General features: G+C 53.3%; 1 protein-coding gene across 2 annotated transcripts in view; it reads right to left on the minus strand.

The window, feature by feature from the left end:
- Window positions 1-11533: 11533 nt before the first annotated feature.
- The window catches only part of EPHB2 (EPH receptor B2), a 219629-nt gene continuing 209958 nt past the window's right edge, over window positions 11534-21204 (minus strand). For both annotated transcript variants that reach the window (XM_070776966.1, XM_070776974.1), the window contains exons 12-16: window positions 19804-20019; window positions 18295-18444; window positions 16828-17021; window positions 14864-15019; window positions 11534-12104 (exon numbers count right to left, since the gene is read on the minus strand). In XM_070776966.1, the coding sequence (XP_070633067.1) occupies window positions 11996-12104; window positions 14864-15019; window positions 16828-17021; window positions 18295-18444; window positions 19804-20019 (825 nt within the window). In that variant the 3' untranslated portion in view covers window positions 11534-11995. The remainder of the gene's footprint in view (window positions 12105-14863; window positions 15020-16827; window positions 17022-18294; window positions 18445-19803; window positions 20020-21204) is intronic.

A 21204-nucleotide genomic window follows, 5' to 3' on the forward strand; every position in this document is an offset into this window, starting at 1 on the left:
GAGCTTGTTTATATCTGTCGTATCTGAATTTTGGGAACATTGTGTAACCATGTGTTGATGAGCTCTGTTCTCTGCCAGGGCAATCTGCAACCCAGAAGAGGGCCCTCCGCAGAACTACGGCCGTGCAGGCACCCTCATCTTGGACCTGCAGCCTCCGCAGCTGTGAGAAACACATTTCTGTTATTTAAAAGCCAAAAAAAAAAAAAGATATGCTGCCCAGCATCTCTTCCAAAGTCTGTTGTTTGGTGACTCACACTTTGAAATAAACCTTGTTGGCCATTTATACTGTGGAAAATGGCCGTTACTACACATCAGGGCTTGATTTATTTATCGTTTGTTGATTGTCTAGGCCTAAGAAAGTAATGGATGACATGTTAATGCAGATTAAGTTGAAAAATGTGACATGGTGAATAATAGCACAAAAAAACTGAAGAAATATTCTTGCAGTATTTGAAAACTATTACCTGATTCAGCAGAGAAGTCGCCCATGTCCTTGTGGAGCAAGCAAAGTTCTAACATAAGCCTTTGTTGTTTCACTTAAAGAAAGGAAACATAGTTGATTTTCAATGTTATATTGTTTTCAGGTGTGGAAGGTAGTGATTTCATGTTTTTATAGGTTAAATGAAGTCGCTCAGTTGTGTCCAACTCTTTACGACCCCATGGACTGTAGCCTACCAGGCTCCTCCATCCATGGGATTTTCCAGGCAAGAGTACTGAAGTGGGTTGCCATTTCCTTCTCCAGGGGATCTTCCCGACTCAGGGATCAAACCCGGGTCTCCTGCATTGCAGGCAGACGATTTACCCTCTGAGCCACCAGGGAAGCCCTGTTTATAGGTTATGCTCCATTTAATGTTGTTATACAATGTTGGTTATACTCTCTGTGCTGTATATTATTTCCTTGTATCTTGTTTATTTTATAAGGTCTGTATAGTCAGAGTTGTGGTTTTTCTAGTAGTCATGTATGGATGTGAGAGTTGGATCATAAAGAAGGCAGGGCACTAAAGAATTGATGCTTTCTAATTGTGGTACTGAGAAGACTCCTGTATGCTCCCCTTGTGCTCCATGGTAAAGAATCCACCTGCGATGCAGGAGACCTGGGTTCAATTCCTAGGATGAGAAGATCCCCTGGAGAAGGGAATGGCTACCCACTCCAATATTCTTGCCTGGAGGATTCTATGGACAGAGGAGCCTGGTGGGCTACAGTCCATGGGATCACAAAGAGTCAGACAGGACTGGGCGGCTGACAATTTCACTTCACTTTCAAAAGACTCTTGAGAACCTCTTGGACTGCAGTGAGATCAAACCAGTCCATCCCAAAGGAAATCAACCCTGAATATTCATTGGAAGGACTGATGCTGAAGCTGAAACTCCTATACTTTGGCCACTTGATGGGAAGAACTGACTCATTGGAAAAGACCCTGATGCTGGGAAAGATGGAAGGCAAAAGGAGAAGGGAGTGGCAGAGGATGAGATGGTCAGACAGCATCACCGACTCAACGGACCTGAATTTGAGCAAACTCCAGGAGATAGCAGAGGACAGAGGAGCCTGGTGGGCTGCGCTCTGTGAGGTCGCAAACAGTCAGGCGGTATTTGGTGACCGCCACCACCACCAGTCTTCTTTGTTTTACCCCGGCGGTTCGTGCCTCTTCATCTGCTTCTGCTGTCTGTCCCCCTGCCCCTCTGTCCTGTCGTCTCACTCTTGTCTCACCTGTGGACTCAAATGGAAGTGTCAGCCAGCATTTGTGAAGTATGCTTGGCAAGTTGGTTGGCACACACTAAATAGCGCACCCCTGGTAATGAGCATCTCTGATGGTGGTGGGCATTCGGGGATAAAATGTGGGTGGTGGTGCCAAGGGGTAGCAGTCTCCATCAGCTGCCTCCTCCCTGAGCCATTCCCAGTACACTTGAAAGCTACAGATAAACAGCAAGGTGGTTGGGTAATTACAGCCTCCAGAAAAATTTCCTAGTTCCTCATCTCAGCCAGATTGACTGCTCCTGGGTCCTTACTGTAGAGACATTCTTAGGTCAGCAGCCTGGACCTGAGACACAGTATTATCATTAAGTCAGGAGTAGGGAGTTGGGAGCTCAACATTCAGAAAACTAAGATCGTGGTATCTGGTCCTGCCACTTTATGGCAAATAGATGGGGAAACAATGAAAACAGTGACAGACTTTATTTTGGTGGGTTCCGAAATCATGGCAGATGGTGACTGTAGCCATGAAACTAAAAGATGCTTGCTCCTTGGAAGAAAAGCTATGACCAACCTAGATAGCATATTAAAAAGCAGAGACATTACTTTGCCAACAAAGGTCTGTCTAGTCAAAGCTACGGTTTTTCCAGTAGTCATGTATGGATGTGAGAATTGGACTATAAAGAAAGCTGAGCGCCGAAGAATTAATGCTTTTGAACTGTAGTGTTGGAGAAGACTCTTGAGAGTCCCTTGGGCAGCAACCAGTCCATCCTAAAGGAAATCAGTCCTGAATATTCATTGGAAGGACTGATGCTGAAGCTGAAACTCCAATAGTTTGGCCACTTGATGAAGAACTGACTCATTGGAAAAGACCCTGATGCTGGGAAAGATTGAAGGCAGGAGGAGAAGGGGATGACGACAGGATGAAATGGTTGGATGGCATCACTGACTCAATGGACATGAGTTTGAGTAAGCTCCAGGAGTTGGTGATAGACAGGGATGCCTGGCATGCTGCAGTCCATAGGGTCACAAAGATCGGGAACTGAGTGACTAAACTGAACTGAGGGAGTTGAGAAGGGGCACCTAGGTAAGGCAGCTGGTAAGGGGATAACCTTTGGTTCAGCTTCTCTGCCTCCTGCCCTGTCGCTGTGCTTCTGGGTCCGCACCCACTGGCCTGGACCTTCCCCAGGGTGGGGAGCAGAGGGCTCATCACCCCCCGCCTTCCCCCAGCCCAGAATGCCATGCTTGCTCTGGGGCTGTCTGACCTGTTACTAACCTCAGCCCCCAGGGGGCAGCGTGGCTCCATGGAGGGAAGGCCTGGCTCAGTCTTCAGTTCCTCCTCCTGGCCTCATCCCACGAGGTCTGGCACGGCTGCTCCCGGGGGCAGTAAGGGGAGGAACTTCTTACTGAGCCTCTGCTGTGTGCCAGGCTCTCTGCCTGGGCACTCTGGCGCCTGTTAACTACTTAACGCTCACAAAGGTCTTGCAAGGTGGAGTCTGTTAGGCTCTCCCTGCCTGAATGTCATGCCATCGAGGAGACCTCCCCCCATCCAACCCTCTGATGTCTGTCCCCTCGTGTTTACAGCCCCGTTTCAGCCTCAGCCCTGCTCTCCCTCTAAACACCAGGTTGTTACCCAGATGCTGGTGAACTTCTCCAAGTGTGCTCCCAGGGACGCTGGTCCCATGAGATGCTCCTGCCGCAGTGGGAAACCCTGCAGATGATAACAGCTTCTTAGAGATTCGCCCCTGGGTCAGGACGATCCCCTGGAGCAGGAAATGGCAACCCACTCCAGTATTCTTGCCTGGAGAATCCCATGGACTGGGGAGCCTGGTGGGCTACAGTCCCTGGGATCGCAAAGAGTCAGACACGAGTGAGCACATGCACACACATTGTGCTTTTGGCACATTTAAGGCTCTACAATGTCCCCAAGTAAAGAGGTCTGATCAGCCTGCCCAAACCCAGAATTTGCCTAGTGTATTTGACCATGGAGTCCTCCCCAAATACCCTGTTTTGAATGGACAAACATTCATCGAGAGCCTCCTGTGAGTCAAGCTCTGTCCTGGTTGCAGAGAACACAGCTCAGTATGTGGCAGTTTTGGGCTCTACTTCCTCCTGGCAGAAGACTTAAGAGCTAACAGTTGTGACTCTGAGTGCTTGACAGGCTTCGTTTCATCTTCACATCTACTCCAGGAGCTCGGTGTTACTGTCCCATCTTAAAGACATGAAAATGAGGCTCCAAGCAATGATGTGTCCTCTCCAAGGATGTATAGTTGACAAATGGCCGAGTTGGGACTTGAATCCTTAGGACTTCTCACAGCAGAGCTCAAACTCTTAAACATGAATGAGTGTTCTTAGAACACTTAGGAATTACTGCTCGAGTTCAACATCCAGGCCAAATCTGCACCCCAGCCTCAACCCAATCCTAGCCCCAACCCTGACTCCATCCTTAGCCTTGGAAAACTCCTAGTCACGCTTCAGAACCCAGCTGAAGACCTCCCAGGACTCCTCTTTGTTCCCTGGGGAACACTGGGGGGAAATACACTGCAAGTCCAAGTGATAATTTTTGCAATTCACATTTATTTTGGAAAAAAAAGGATCTGCTAAAAATACTCCTACAAAGGCATTGGAGAAACAGGGTCAGGGTTGCTCACGGACACAGCTGGTGAGATTTCCTCTGTCATGATGGGGTGGGGGAGCCGTTCAGGGAGCCAGGTCTGACCCACAACCATCAGAACCCCAGCTGCATCCCTCCCTGACTCCCCAGCATTGTTGGGAAAAACCCATGTTCTTGACCAGAAGAAACAGGTTGCGTGAGACCACACCAGACCCTTGGGGCCCCTGCTGGGAGCTCTGGCCTTTGTGGCCAGAGGTAAGAGTGAAACTCCAGGGGGGCAGTCCAAGGGCCCGTCCCCACCGCCTGTGGCTCAGACAGCAGTTCCAGGAGGTCAGGGTCGGCGGGGGCGTCCAAGTGCCCGCAGACAGGGTGCCCCTCAGGGATCTGGGTTTGATTGGCACAGGTTCTGACAGGGGACAGGGGCTGAGTGGGAACCACAGGCTGCAGCTTAGCATAGTGACTGCGAGGGCAGGCGCTGGGTCAGAGACCACTGGCCAACCTGGGAAGGCCACCATGCACGTCTCTTGAGTTCCCTAGTCTGTGGAGGGATTGGCCCCGTCTCACAGAGCTGCGCAAGGGTTAAGCAAGACACTGGGTATAAAAAGTGAAGCGCGGCACCCGGCACATTGTTGGCACTCAAGAAATAGCAGCGATGATGAGCGTTGGGGGCTGGGCACGGCCAACCAGGAATCGCTCTTTCCTGGGCTCCAAAGAGGCTGGCTGTGAGTGAGTGTCCCTGCCCATGCTTCTCCGGGCCAGCCTCAGGGGCTCAGCTTTGTGCCCCCTGCTCGCCCAAGTCCCTGTCCACCGAGGGGAAAGCAGCCAGACCGATGACTGGGCTCCAGAGACACCTCTTCCAGCTGGTCTCCCAGATTCCATAGGCTTAGCGGTCTCAACTGGGACGTGAGGGGGCTGGGGCTGCGTGGCCATGGAAATTGCATCCTGAGTGTCCGAGGGAGGTCCCCTGACTCCGGGGTTTGCAGCAGGACCCGCCTTTCTGGTTGCCTGGGGTTAAGACTCTTGCTCTGAACAGGGAGGCGGCAAGCTTGGGGGGGATCCCTCAGTGCATCCTTGGCCAGCAGCTTCCTCTCTTGGGCTGGAGAGTGTCCACCCCAGAGGAGTCCCTCCCTGAACAGAGCGCCTGGGGCCCCTACCAGCCTCCTAACCTGAGCTCTCCAGCCCCCCAGCCCCCTGGGCCCTGTGGCCTGCTTGGGGCTTTGCTGCAGCCTGGGGAAGTCAGCCCCCTCGCTGCCAGGAGGGCCAGGGGTGGGCAATTCTACCCCTCTACCAGGGAGAGAAACTCAGCATCCCAGTCAGAACGACTCAGGTTCGAAGGATGGTGGTGGTGCTCATGTTGTTTTTAGCTGTCTCGCCACTCTGTCTGTCTGTCTGTCTTTGTGCTTTCTCACTGCCGGGACCCTCAGGGGTGGGGAGCAGGGATGGACAGTGGGGCTTGAAGATGCATGGTGGTGGAGTCTTAAAAACATGGAGTCCTTCTGTTGGAATCTTAGAATTTTGAGGTTCTGCAACCCTAGAATCTTGGCATCTTTTGCCCAGGGAACTCTTGCAGGGTCAGCAGGGCCCCCAGAGTGTATGTGGTCCTGGCTCTGACCTCCCACCTCCCTTGTGTCTCCTTCCCCTCCTCCAGCCGGGGGCGTTAGACCAGGAGTAGAGACAAGAACCTTCACTCCCTCATCTTCCTCCAGGGAAAGCCCTAGTCTGGGGAGCAAGGGCTGGTGGAGGGGAGTTATAGGAAGCCCCAGGTCCAGCTGGAAGCCCCACCCTGCATTTGCCTGGCCCACCTGGCCAGGTGTTGAGTGACCAGGCCTGGATCATAGCTTCCAGGTCTGTGCAGTCTGCATGGGGTGGCCCTGGGTGGGCTCCTGGGCCCCTCTGAAGTATTAAGTTCCTGCTGCTGCTTTGCTGTATCAGCTTTCCTGAAGCAGCCTTCATGCTGTGGGGCTAAACTCAGACAGACTCGGGGTCTGGGGTGGGGGTGGAGGGGTTGGGGGGGTGCGGTCTTTCTAATTTTCCTGAAAGCTTAGCTCAGAATACATTCCTGAGGACCAGCCCTGCCCCCACCTCAGGGGTCCTAATCCCTGTCTGAGTTTGGGCATCTTATCTGCTGATGTCCTGCTTTTTTCCTAATCCCTGTCTACGCCAGACCCTCTCTCTGTAGACATCAGGGCACAGTTCACCGTGAGGGAAGCGAAGAGAGGGTTTCCATGTCTGGACCAATCTCCCGGAGGAGCTTGTTAAAAACATAGGCTCCTGAGCCCAACCTTGGCTCTTGTGATTTAGGTCAGGGAGGAGCAGGCAGACAGCCTGGCTGGACTCCTCTGGGAATCATCTCTGAGACTCTGGTTCCTCCCTTGTTGCTTGGGGGGATGTGACACCCGTAGGGTCCCACCCACGGGCCTGGCCCAGGGGGAGCATTTAGCGATCAGTCGCTGTGGCGTCAGCCTCCTGAGGCTAGCCCCCTATGGGCTGTCCCCTGAGCCCTGCAGTGTCAGAACAAAGGCCGAGTCACTTCCTTTGGTTTCCCTGAAGGGGAGTGCAGCCAGCTTCGAGGGCACAGTTGGTGCTTTTTATGGCAGGAGCCATTTCATGGGACCCGGAGTCAAGGCTGGCGGGTGGAGGCGCGTGGGTGGCATGGCTCCCCTCGCCCGCCCCTGGGTTCCCCAGCATAACGCACTGTTGATAAAGGTGGGACCCCCACCCCCTCCCAACAGTGTGTCTGGGTCATCTCTCCCAGGGCCAGGGCGAGGGGGCGGGGTGCAGAGATGGGCTTCCTGAGCAGTTTGCATGCCACTTACCCAGCCCCCAACCCTGTCCACTTCCATCACTCCGCTCCATCCCCCCCAGGGGAATGCCCACCCACCTGCCTGCCTTCCAGTGCCCTTACCACCTCCTGCATACACTCAGCTCTGGCCGTGAGTGGCGGCTCTCTCAGTGGCTGCCCTGGAGGTGGTGTGGGCCTCTCAGCTGGATGCAGCTGAATTAAGAATCAGGTAGCACAGAATCCAACCCTGCTGTCCCAAGCAGCTGGAACGACTCTTTGGATTTTCTGCATCAGTGAACGAGGACGGGAAGGGAACCGGCGGGGCCTGGATTCTCTAGGAATAAATGAGGGCTTCTCCAGGGGGCTCTTGACCCCCCGGGGGAGTGGAGGGGGAGCTGTGAAGCAGCCTGCTCCCATCTAATGGCTGAACCAACTCCTCCTTCTAGAACCTGATGCTCATGCTGCTACTCTTCTGCTCAAAAACCTGCTGTGGCTGGACTGTCCCACCTGTCCAAGCGGCCTCAACCTTCCCTAACCAGCCCTCCACCTTCCAGCACTGCTCTGGCCCATCCAGACATGACTCCTCACTGTTAACCAGTATGGCCTTTGCATCTTTGGGTACACTGCGCCTCCCACTTGGAGTGACCTTTCTCCGAACCTCTGTTACTGTCAAGACAGCCTCCTACACGAAGCCCTCCCTGACCACTCCAGCCCCTTTGACCTTTCCCTTCTCTTACCAACCAGCGTTCAGACCGCCAGGTGCTTCATGCTGTCTTAACTGAGCCTGGTGGGGTGGGTATTGGAAGCAGGTAGCCACAGCCTGGTCTGCCCCTTCCTGAGCAAGTTACTTCCTCTCTGTCAGCCCATTCTCTCCCAGTCCATCCCCATTTGTGGAAGGAAATAGCCCCTCCTCACAGGACTGGGGTGTGTAAAGTGTTTTGCACCCTTGGCACACCCAATCCAGGCCTCTTGTTTTACAAACGAGAGCCTGAGACTCAGGAGGGGAGCTGGCTTGCCCAGATCCGTGTCTTAATGACAGAGACAGAGCTGCCACTCAGGTGGCAGCGTGCATCTCTGCCAGCATCGTGCCTCATCCTGACCTTCGAATGCATGTACATTATGTCCTCTGACAAGTCTTCCAGCCTTTGGTACCACTGGGGACTTCAGGGATGCAGGGGGGAGCCAGGCGCGGCTGAGGGCCCAGCACCGGAGTGGGCAGTGGTCTAGGGGGTGAGGATTCTGGAGATGAGCCCCTGATGTGAGAGGGCTGTCAAACTAGTGACTGCATACAAGAGGGTGGCACAGGGCTCCCTGAGAGGGACCGGCCAGAAACGATGGGGAAATTCACACTGATGCCATTTGGGCAGGAGGCACCCCGGGCTGCAGTAAATAGCCCCTGCCCCAAACCCTAAGTATCTCCCCGGGTGCTACCCCAGCCCCTCCTCTGGGGCCTTTGGGTCGAGCCCTGAGGCTGTCATCTCTTCTGATCGGTCTGTCCACATCTTAAACCAGTTTATCGATATTTGGAATATCATCCCCCAGGAGGAGACCTGCTGATCATCAACAGTAACTCATCTGGGGGTGGGGGACTTCCAGGGCAGTTAGGAGTCGGGGTGATGGCACGATTGCTCTATTATCCTGCCTGGCCCTGTGCACATCTGCTGGTCACCCTCTTAGAGCAGCTGGTCCCCATTTCCATGGTGCCCCAGCCCCTGTTTACAAGGCAGCTTGCTTTCCTCATGTACCAACTGCATGCAGGACAGCCGGAAACGCCTCTCCCACTGCTGGGCAGGTGGGGGCTGGCACTTGGGAGGCTGAGCCAGGCAAGGATTAGTAACCAGGCAGCGGGTGGCTCCGGGCGGTGTGTCTGGGTGAGCGGGCAGCATTGTGGAAGGCGCTTGGCAGCGTGGCCCACCCTCCCCACTGAGAAGCAAGCTAGAGGTGGTGGGCAAGCTGCCCCAGCCGCGGGGAGAGGTAAGCATCTGCCTGCACCCGGGACAGTCACGGAGGCGTCCGTCTGTTACCCTGAAGTGGGAACAGAGGGTCTGGGTAGCACCCTCGCTCTTGAGAAGCAGGCACACGGACCCGAGGACTCTGGCCCTGAAGGGTGGATGGGCAGATGAGCTGGCTAGCAGACATCAGCCTAGCGGCTTAGGACAGGAAGCCATCTGACAGGAAGCACTGAATGCCAGCCCCCTATGGGGCCCCCAGCAGCGGGGCTGGGGGTGGGGGTGGGGGCGGGCTGGGAAGACAGGAGTTAATCTAAAGCATCGGGGCAGCTCCCTCCAGAAGGTGACCTTGTGTTCTGGGACAGCTGCCACCCGTGCTGGGCATCTTTGGGGCACAGAGGGCAGCTGGCTGGGCCAAGGCTGGCCGGTTCGTGGGAAGCCAGCCAACACCTTCCCTGTGGCTCACTCTGCTGTTCCCCCTGGGGGTCTGTGCTCCCCTCTAAATCCCTTCCTTCCCCTTGCGTCTTGGGCTCTGAGAACAGGTGAGTGACAGACGACAGGCCAGTCCGTGTTGGATGCTTGCTCAACCCCAGGGGTGTTTGGTTGACCACCTGCGGCCTGAGTCTTTCTCAGCTGGTCAGTCTCCTAGACAAAGGGAATGGTCCTGAGATGCGGTGTCCCTGCTTTCCCCTCCCCAGCTGCCTCCTCGCACGGTCAGAATTCTGATTGTGAGTAGAAGCCCGTCTGCTCAGAGGCTGTCAGAGTTGACCAGCATAAGATGATAATAGGTGTGGCTTTGACTAGGGGTCCACGGGTCCTTCAGGACCCTCACGCTCTCATCACAGCTCACTCAATTCCCCGGGCCCCCTTCCTCTGGCCCAGAAATGCTGAGGGCACGGTGGTCAAACTCCCTGCTCCTGATGTATCCTGCAGTGGCTCACTGATTCATAGGACATCAGACTGCCAAGTTCTAGCCGCTTCCAACTCAACTTTCATCGCCTGTGCTTTTGACAAGCCAGAGAAGGCCAAGTGGGCCACTGGCGTCCTCATGCGTCTTCTCAGCCCCGGGCCTCCTTGAACCCGGAGGAAGGAACGGTCCCTTAGAAGAGCATCATGGGTCACTTGACGTGTCCCAAGGGTGCCAGGATCTCTCGTTGCTTACAGAGAACAGGGGTCATTTTCTAACTAAAGCCTTTATTTCCATTCAATCCACTAACCGATTGTTCCGCTCAGGTACCTGCATTTGCTCCCAGCAGAGAGTCTGTGGCCAGACCCCTTGACGGATGGGTTTTCTCCCGGCCAAGGCCCTCAGGCCTGGGCAAGGGTCCGGTGGAGGGTAGGGGGTGGGGGAGAGAATCACGGGTTGTCCCACCAGCGGAGGAGAGGAGCCTGGTCTGAGGGTGACCCGCTCGAGGGCTGGGGTATCACAGTGAACGATCCGGGTCCTGGCCTCTGGTGCAGCCCGACTGAGGCTTTCCAGAGACAAAAGTGGGTTCTGGCCTTCTGAGGGCACTCGGGAACCTCAGAGGGGCCGATTTACCTGCCAAGTACTGGACAGACTGGGCCAGAAGGAGCGCTGAGATGCGGGCAGAGACTTCTGACCCCGCGGCCGCCTCTCCCTTCCCAATCTCTTGCTCTCAGAGACAGTCCTGGGGTGGGATTGGTCCTCCACCTTGGCCCCCTACCCTCCGCCCAAACCTCAGTCTCTGAATAGCCCAGATGGCCCCTAGGCAGTTGGCTTTGGTGAGGCCTGTCAGCAGGTGGGAAACTCTCTGTGGGGTTGGGGAGGGGTGGGGAGGAGGGAAGGATGTCAATGAAAACCATATAAAAAATCCAGAAATGTGCATATAAAATCTCGCCCTTGGTGTATTGCCTAAGTCAGTAAGCAGAAAGCACCTTCTTCCTGGAGAAGGATCAAGTCCTCAAAAGGTAGGAAATGTCAAAGTGTCACTTCATTGTCATAAAAAAAAAAAAAAACAACCAACAAGTCCCGCCCCCACCCCCCCCACCCAAACCAAATCCACCCCTGACCAAAAATACCCCCGAGTCCACGAATTGCTGTAAACAAACCCAGATGCAGGAGCAGTCCTTGGTGGCAGTCGTAGCTAGTCCTCCGGATGGGGGCTGGTGGGAGTGGGTGCCCCGCTGGGCCCGGGCCGCCGCGCCGCGCCCGTGATCTGGGCGTGGAGCTTCAGATCGAGGCGGCGGCGGGTGCTGTGCCCAGCCTCAGGAAGGCTGACCTTTCAGGTGTCCCCATGTTCTCCCTGACCCAGGGGGACAGAAGTCCCTTCGCAGCCCCGGGAGTTGACTGGGGAAACAAGTCTCTTTCATTGGAGTTACTAAAATATTCTCCAAAGACAGAAAAATTCTGAGCGCCCGGTAGCAGCGGGATTGGATGTTCCCAGGCTGGTTCCAGGGGTGGCTGCCTGTCCGCCTGTCCATCCGCTTGGCACGTGGCTGTTGAGCGAGACCTGGAAGAGCAGCGCTAGGGACAGGAGAGAAGGGCGGCCCCTGTCTCTCCCCTTCACATTTGTTTTCCTGAACGTGTTTCTTGGCGCCCGCCAGGTCACCTTCCCAGAGGGAGTTGGAGAGAAACTGCTTTTGATCTCCGATGGGACAAACTGCATGGATCTCCCAAGCCCTTTTTTTTTTCTTTTTTTTTTCCTCCAAGAACGATGATCGCTTTCCTTATGAGAATCCTCTTTAAAAAATATTCCTCGGTATTTCCCGCCCCCTCCCAGGATCTATTTTCTTTTGTTCCCATTCCCTTTTTTCCATCATCAGAGTTGCACATATTCTTGGTGACGTCTCCTGGCTGGAGCGCTGCTTGGTTCTTCCTGTCGCCGATGGCCTCCTGGCAGGTGGCTGCTGACCCTGCGGTGGACCGAGAACCGGGGGCCGGCTTGGGGGCGCGGAGGGGGCGGGGCCTGGAGGAAGCGGTGAGCCGAGGCAGGTGAACGTCAAACCTCCACCGACTGGATCTGGTTCATCTGTGCCCGCATCACCTGGATACTGTTGAGGATTTTTTTCTGGTGACCAGCCAGGGTGACCCCAACCCGGAGAATGTCCCTTTGGGGAGAGAAGCACATGTGTTAGGGACATGCGAGGGTGGAGGGACTCCATCCAGGTAGAACCACCTGGGCTATTTCAGGGGTTTCCCACTGGAGAGAGCAAGGGAAGGGGAAAGGGAGCGGGAGTGACTGAGTGTTAAGATGGGGGAGAGGGGGCTGGGAGTGGGGGCACCTAGGTGCCCGTGTCTCCTTTGCTGCGGGAGAGGAGAGGGGACCCTGCATGACCCTGCAAGAACCAAGTACCCATGTGTTCACTTTTTATCTCTGTTGATCTTCCTACCACACCCCAGTTCACAGAAGAGAAAACTGAGGCCAAGGGGAGTCCTGTCATTTGCTCAAAGTCACTCAGATGGTCAACACCAAAAGCAGATTGATTATATTCTTTGCAGCCAAAGATGCAGAAGCTCTATACAGTCAGCAAAAACAAGACTGGGAGATGACTGTGGCTCAGATCATGAACTCCTTATTGCCACATTCAGACTTAAATTGAAGAAAGTAGGGAAAACCACTAGACCATTCAGGTATGACCTAAATCAAATCCCTTATGATTTGGAAGTGGAAGTGAGAAATAGATTTAAGGGATTAGATCTGATAAACAGACAGCCTGAAGAACTTTGGATGGACGTTTGTGACATTGTACAGGAGGAAGTGATCAAGACTATCCCCAAGAAAAAGAAATGCAAAAAGGCAAAATGGTTGTCTGAGAAGCCTGTACAGACAGTTATGAAAAGAAGAGAAGCGAAAGGCAAAGGAGAAAAGGAAAGATATACCCATTTGAATGCAGGGTTCCAAAGAATAGCAAGGAGAGATAAGAAAGCCTTTCTCAGTGATCAATGCAAAGAAATAGAGGAAAATAATAGAATGGGAAAGACTAGATATCTCTTCAAGAAAATTAGAGATACCAAGGGAACTCTTCATGCAAAGATGGGCACAATAAAGGACAGAAATGGTAGGGACCTAACAGAAGCAGAAGATAGTAAGAAGAGGTGGCAAGAATACACAGAAGAACTGTACAAAAAAGATCTTCACGACCCAGATAATCACGATGGTGTGATCACTGACCTAGAGCCAGACATCCTGGAATGTGAAGTCAAGTGGGCCTTAGGAAGTATCACTATGAACAAAGCTAGTGGAGGTGATGGAATTCCAGTTGAGCTATTTCAAATCCGAAAAGATGATGCTGTGAAAGTGCTGCACTCAATATGCCAGCAAATTTGGAAAACTCAGCAGTGGCCACAGGACTGGAAAAGGTCAGTTTTCATTCCAATCCCAAAGGCAATGCCAAAGAATGCTGAAACTACCACACAACTTTACTCATCTCACACACTAGCAAAGTAATGCTCAAAATTCTCCAAGCCAGGCTTCAACAGTATGTGAACCATAAACTTCCAGATGTTCAAGCTGGATTTAGAAAAGGCAGAGGAAACCAAAGACCAAATTGCCAACATCCACTGCATCATCGAAAAAGCAAGAGAGTTCCAGAAAAAATCTGCTTTATTGACTATGCCAAAGCCTTTGACTGTGTGGATAACAATAAACTGTGGAAAATTCTGAAAGAGATGGGAATACCAGACCACCTGACCTGCCTCCTGAGAAATCTGTATGCAGGTCAAAAAGCAACAGAAGTAGACATGGAACAACAGACTGGTTCCAAATTGGGAAAGGAGTATGTCAAGGCTGTATATTGTCAACCTGCTTATTTAACATATGCAGAATACATCGTGAGAAACCCTGGGCTGGAAGAAGCACAAGCTAGAATCAAGATTGCCGGGAGAAATATCAATAACCTCAGATATGCAGATGACACCACCCTTATGGCAGAAAGTGAAGAAGAACTAAATAGCCTCTTGATGAAAGTGAAAGAGGAGAGTAAAAAAGTTGGCTTAAAGCTCAACATTCAGAAAACTAAGATCATGGCATCTGGTCCCATGACTTCATGGCAAATAGATGAGTAAACAATGGAAACAGTGACAGACTATTTTTTTGGGCTCCAAAATCACTGCTGATGGTGACTTCAGCCGTAAAATTAAAAGATGCTTGCTTCTTGGAAGAAAAGTTATGACCAACCTAGAAAGCTTATTAAAAAGCAGAGATATTACTTTGCCAACAAAGGTCCATCTAGTCAAGGCTATGGTTTTTCCAGTAGTCATGTATGGATGTCAGAGTTGGGCTATAAAGAAAGCTGAGTGCCGAAGAACTGATGCTTTTGAACTATGGTGTTGGAGAAGACTTTTGAGAGTCCCTTGGTCTGCAAGGAGATCCAACCAGTCCATCCTAAAGGAAATCAGTCCTGAATATTCATTGGAAGGACTGATGCTGAAGCTGAAACTCCAATATTTTGGCCATCTGAGAAGAACAGACTCATTGGAAAAGACCCAGATGCTGGGAAAGATTGAAGGCAGGACGAAAAGGGGATGACAGAGGATGAGATGGTTGGATGGCATCACTGACTTGATGGATATGAGTCTGAGTAAACTCCAGGAGATGGTGATGGACAGGGAGGCCTGGTGTGCTGCAGTCCATGGGCTTGCAAAGAGTCAGACATGACTGAGCAACTGAACTGAATTGAAAAGCCAGTGGGTGGCAGGAGACCCGGGTGTTGATAAGAATGTGATTTCTGCATTGGCCATCTTGCTCTTTGGTCCCCCATATCCCTGCTGGGACACTGTCTATTCCTCACTCTCCAGAGCCCCCTGCTTGGCGGGATGGGTGGGGAGGGGGGCTCACGGCGGTGGGTGGAGGCGGCTGGGCACTTACTCCATCATCATCTGTGACACGACATCGAAGGAGGTGAAGCCGGCATTGGCGAAGCTCTCCTTGTACTGCCCCATCTTGATGGCCTCCAGCCACTCGTCCACCGTGTTAAAGCTGGTGTAGTCAGGGATCGTGCGGTCCAGCAATGGCAGGTTGATTCTAGGGGTGGGGTGGGTGACAGGTAGGGTCAGTGCATGTGCTGACCTGGTGTGAGGGTAGGCGTGGGCGTGGGCACAGGTGCAGGCTGCGTGTCCCTGCCCATGTGCATCCGTGTGTGTGAGCACAGTGTGTATGCATGTGATCACTTCTGTGCGAGAGCAGGCGTGAGTCTGAACCCACAGAAATGTGCACATGTGTATGTGTGAATAGGTGAGAGTGAGTATGTATGCAGGTCTCAAAGCTGAGGCCATCTGGACAGTCTAGGGAAGCCTCTAGGGGACCGCTGAGAGGCTGGACCACAGCGGTGAGGCGGGGACATGTCTCCATGCTGCTGCTTTGGGGGAGGGGTTTCAGTTGCACTAATTGTGCTGATTTTATCTATCTATCATCTATTTCTGCCTGGTCTTAGTTGTGGCATGCCAACTCTTAGCTGTGACATGTGGGATCTAGTTCCCTGACCAGAGATCAAACCCAGACCCTCTGCATTTGGGAGTGCAGAGTCTTAGCCACTGGACTGCCAGGAAAGTCCCATCACTGTGCTGACTACTTGTCATTTCCTCTCCCAATGCCCGTCTCTGTCCTCCCCTACCCTGGCTGTGCTACAGGAAGCCGATCTTGTGGGCCACATCTCCAAAGTCCAGACACAGCGGGTGGGGCTGGTGGGAATGACTTCTGGGCAGGCAAGGTGTGAAGTGACCATCATGAGGCTAAAAGCTCAGAATGATTTTTATCCAGAGAATCAGGAGTGGCTGAGGCAGGGTTGTGGTGAGGAGGGATGGGCAGGGGCAAACACGGACATCTCCTGGCAGGTGAAGGACTTGGGCCCAGGGAGTCTCTGGACACAGCCAGCCCTGGACCCTGAAGACATCCAGCCAGACACCCCTCAGACAGCCCGTGTGGTCAAGGGTCCTGAAGAGTAAGGATGTGCAGGGCTGGGACTGGCCTGTGGAAGCTGCTCAGGGAGAGCGAGGGTTGGCTGCAGGTCTGATGCAGGGTGCTCTGGGACCACTGGGCAAAGGGAAGCACCCGGATCATTGAAGCTAACGCCTGTGCACCTGAGCCAGTCTCTGCTATGAGGATGGCAGCTCCAGTGTGGGGGCATGCGTGCCTGTGTGTTCTGTGGTATATGAGTACTTCTGAATGTGTGTGCTCAGTTATGTATGGTTGTGTGTATGTGTGAGAACTTGGGAATGAGTGTATCTATGTGTGTGAGATTGTGAGCATAAGCATGAGCATTTGTGCCCAAATGTGCATTCATGTATGTGTGTAGGACTGTGTGTGTGTGTGTGTGTGTGTGAGCATGGCTGTGTCGAGGAGGATGCAAATGCAAGTTAGAGGGTCCAGATTTAAGTGTGAAGTAGGAACCTGAGTGAGGAGTAAATCTATTCACCAAGATTCTGAGAACTGGGACTTCCCTGGTGGTCCAGTGGCTAGGACTCCAAACTCCTGATGCAGGGGGTCCCCTGGTTCCACCCCTGGTCAGGGAACAAGATCTCCCACATGCTACAACTAAAGATCTTGCGAGCCACATCCAAGATCCAGCACAGCCAAATAAATATTTTACAAAAAGATACCGATCATTTCTTTTAAACCTTGTCCTCTCTGACCACGTTTTAAAAGATGCTTTCTCTACCACCCATCTTGGGCTTCCTTCTCCTCCTCAGGATAGCCTGTGCCCTGCACCCTGCACGGCAAGGCAGGCAGCCTCCCAAAAAACCCTAGCACTGTCCTTCCCATCCCAATTCAGCTATCCAGGAGTGGGCGGGGCCAGGCGGCGCTGGGAAAAGGGGCGGGGCTGGGGGGCGTACCCGGAAGAGAGCGGCGCCATGGCTTTGAGGCTGTTGGGGTTGCGGATCATCTTGTCCAGCGTGTTGACGATCTGGCCGAACTTGGGCCGGTGGTTGCGGTCCTTCTGCCAGCAGTCCAGCATGAGCTGGTGCAGCGCGCTCGGGCAGTCCATGGGCGGTGGTAGCCGGTAGTCCTGTTCTATGGCGTTGATTACCTGGGGAGGGGCAGGGAGGGGTTGCGGGGGTGAGGTAAGAGCATCTGTTCTCTGGTCTTGCCCCCAGTGCGTTGCAGGACAGGCTTATTTGGTTGCCCCGGCAACCATCTCCACTTCCTGGAGGCAGCCCCAGTATGCGCCTCTCCTGGGTTCCCACCATCTCTGACTTCAGTCTGGCCTGGAAGCTGGGCGTCTGGCTCCCCTTCCACTCAGCACCCCAAGATACCCTCTGCCTCAGGGTCCACCAGGCCCACCCTCCTGTGAGCAACCCCCTTCGGCTGCTCTGTTAGGGGAAAGGAGCCCAAACACCTCTCCAAGCTGTCCTGCCCATAGGGCCAAATTTGTCTTCCCCAGCTTGACTGTGGATATCTTCCCTGCTCAAGTATTTATTCCCTGTTCTGCATTGTTGCAAATCAGAATTCCTAGAGGGGGACTTTCAAACACCCCATTACTGAACCTCAGCAACCGTTCTGACCAACTTCCCACTGCTCCCCAACATGACCCCTCGTCATCCCACTTCTGGGCCTTGGCACAGGCTGTTCTTTCCACTGGAAGTCCTCACGTCTTCAAGTCTCACTACTCTTTGAGTCCCAGCTGTCCGTGTAGACCTCAAGGCTAATTGTGCCCATGTTCCCTTTCCTGAGCACCTGCAGGGTTTGATGCCTGCCTTCTTCACTTTACCACCTGACCATACATAGCACCTGATAACTCCATCTGGTTCTCTGAATGACTGTCCTGTCCCTCATATGGGTGGTGAACCCCTGAGGGGCAGACATGGTCGCTTAGGGTTGGCCACAGGTGGCTGCATCCTGAAGATTTGCTTATTTGTGGATGGGTGGGCCTTTTCTGGGCTTCCCAGGTGGCGCTAGCGGTAATGAACCTGCCTGCCAATATAAGAGACGCAGGTTTGATCCTTGGCTCGGGAAGATCCCCTGGAGAAGAGAATGGCAGCCCCTCTCCAGTATTCTTGCCTGGAGAATCCCACGGACAGAGGAGCTGGCTGGCTGCAGTCCACAGGTCGCAAAGAGCTGGACACGAATGAAGCGACTTAGCATGCATGCATGGGCCTTTTCTATTCCTGACCCCCCTGGAGAGTCCAGGGTCCTGTGCAGATGTTTGAATCAACCAACACTGTGCTGGGAGCTGCCCGGACCCAGGATCTCAGAGACCTCGGTCCTACCTGCTGAAAGTCGAGCAAAAGCCCAAGAGTTCTAGGTCTTCCCCGCCCGCCTGGCTGGCCAGAGAGGCCGCGCCCACCTCCTTGCAGACTTACGTCTTGGTTGGTCATGTCCCAGTAGGGCCGTTCCCCGTAGGACATCACCTCCCACATGACGATGCCGTAGCTCCAGACGTCACTGGCCGAGGTGAACTTCCGGTACTGGATGGCCTCTGGGGCCGTCCAGCGGATGGGGATCTTCCCACCCTGGGGAGCAGAACGGGGACTGTCAGTGGATGGGAGGCTGAGCCGAATGGCCTCTGCTGGCGAAGCTCCCGACCCCCCGCCCCGTGCTGTACGGTCACAAAGTGCCTGACTGCTCCCCTAGATTCGCCCCGCTGGTCCGGGCCTACGGGCACGCGCCTGGGACCTTCTCTCTGCACGAAGCGCCTTTTCCCACCCTGCCATCTGGTAACCTCCTCCTCATCCTTGAAGTCCCTCTGCACACCTTTCCCTAAGTCCACAAAGGGTGGCTCATGCTCCTACTCCTATGACTGAGGTCATCAGGACGCACTCGTCTCCCGGAGAGCGGTACTCATCTCATTTGCCTGCTTGCCTGCCTCCACTTCCCTGGTGGCTCAGATGGTAAAGGATCCACCTGCAATGCTGGAGACCTGGGTTTGATCCTGGGTCAGGAAGATTCCCCTGGAGAAGGGGATGGCAACCCACTCCAGTATTCTTGCCTGGAGAATCCCACAGACAGAGGAGCCTGACGGGCTACAGTCCATGGGTTTGCAAAGAGGCAGACACGACTGAGCGACTAACACTTTCATTTCACTTTTTCACTGCTTCCACTTGAACTACCTCTGAGATCTTTGAGGGCAGGTACTATCTGATTCCTTTCTGTTTAAAATTCTTCAACAGGGCCTTCCCTGGTGGTCTAGTGGTTAAGAATTCATCTTTCCAATGCAGGGGACATGGGTTTGATCTCTGGCTGGGGAACTAGGATCCCACATGCCGTGAGGCAACGAAGCCCGTCAGCGGCAACTACTGAGCCCATGCTCTGGAGCTGCCGCTAGAGAAGCCACGATTGCGTGCCTCAGTGAAGACCCAGCACAGCCAAAATCAAAACAGCCACCCCCACCCTGCCCCGCCTCCCTGCAACTCTTCAACAACCCCAACAGCTTTCAGGAGACAGTCCTGAGCTTGGGCAATCAAGGGTCTCCGAGATGTGGCCCTGCCTACCTCTCCAGCATGGTTGCCCACCACTTTCCCCGACAGCCTGTGTGCCAGTCATACCCACCCGTGAGAATACAGCATCTGGCAAACTTTTACTGGCACTTGGCTTTCAGCTCAGCTATCAATTCCCTCTTAGCAAGCCTTCCTCTGCCTCCTAAGTCTGGTGTCTGACTCTTAGCCCCATTGCTCGGTAGTGCTCTGCACATCTGTGCCCACCAGCCTGTGAGCTCCAAGAGGGCAGAAGTCGGGGTTTATGTCTCTACTTCTCCAGGGCTCAGAACAGCGCTTGGCATGAGCAAGTGTCGGTGAGAACGTGTTGTGGGGAGAGACGGATGTCCGCCCTCTTTCCCGGCCCCACGGCTCCACTGTTCCCTGCCTCTGTCTTACCAGGGCGCTGGTGTACGTGGGATCTGAGGTATCGTCCTCCAGAAAGCGTGAGAGCCCGAAGTCAGACACCTTGCAGACCAGGTTGCTGTTGACAAGGATGTTGCGGGCGGCCAGGTCGCGGTGGACGTAGTTCATGTCGGCCAGGTACTTCATGCCAGCCGCGATGCCCCGCAGCATGCCCACCAGCTGGATGACTGTGAACTGCCCGTCATTTTGCTTTGGGAGAAGTGGAGGAAACACAGAGTGAATGGAAGAGTGTGCGTCAGATCTCTGGAGCATTCTCACAGTGGGACACCAGACTGGGCCCCTGTCGCCCTGCCCTGGGCTCCCTGTGGCTCAGGGGCCTTACAGAAGCCCAGGAGAGGCTGGTTTCAGGGTGGTGGAGAGAATATGGACTCTGGGGCTGGCTGGATTCTGGCTTTTTCCCTTGCTGGCTGTGCAACTTTGGACATGTGACCTAGCTCTCAGAAAGTCACTCAGTCATGTCTGACTCTTTGCAACCCCATGGACTATACAGTCCATGGAATTCTCCAGGCCAGAATACCAGGCCTTTCCCTTCTCCAGGGGCTCTTCCCAACCCACTGATCGAACCCAGGTCTCCTGCATTGCAAGTGGATTCTTTACCAGCTGAGCCACCAGGGAAGCCCAAGAATACTGGAGTGGGTAGTCTATCCCTTCTCCAGCAGATCTTTCCAACCTAGGAATTGAACTGGGGTCTCCTGCATTGCAGGCAGATTCTTTACCAGCTGAGCTACCAGGGAAGCCCCTGTTTCCTCAACTGTGTGTTAAATGGGAATAAGTCATGCCCACCTTCTAGGGTACTCAGTGTTCAACAAGAAGGTGCATGAAAGGCTCCTGGCACATACTAGGTGCTTAATAAATATTCGTTAAACAGCAAGTAGTTCAATGGCATACTTCTTTAAAGACATTTTTTTTATTGCGGTATAACTGATTTACAATGCGGTGTTAGTTTGAGGTGTACACCAAAGTGAATCAGTTACACGTGTACCCACTCTTTTTTTAGACTCTTTTGCCATATAGGTCATTACAAAGTACTGAGTAGAATTCCCTGTGCTGTACAGTAGGTCCCTATTAGTTACCTTATAGGTGTGTGTGTGTATATATATATATGTTGTTGTTCATTGCTAAGTCCTTTCTGACTCTTTCTGATTCCATGGACTGCAGCATGCCAGGCCTCCCTGTCCCTCACTATCTTCCAGAGTTTACCCAAGTTCATGTGTATTGAGTCAGTGATGCCATCTAACAATCTCATCTTCTTGTGCCCTCTTCTCCTTTTGCCTTCAATCTTTCCCAGCATCTGACTCACTGGAGAAGACCTTGATGATGGGAAAGATTTTATTTATAGTAGTATGTATGTGTAATTCCAATCTTCCAGTTCAT

This window comes from Bos indicus, chromosome 2 (assembly GCF_029378745.1).
Source record: "Bos indicus isolate NIAB-ARS_2022 breed Sahiwal x Tharparkar chromosome 2, NIAB-ARS_B.indTharparkar_mat_pri_1.0, whole genome shotgun sequence".
NCBI lineage: Eukaryota > Metazoa > Chordata > Mammalia > Artiodactyla > Bovidae > Bos > Bos indicus.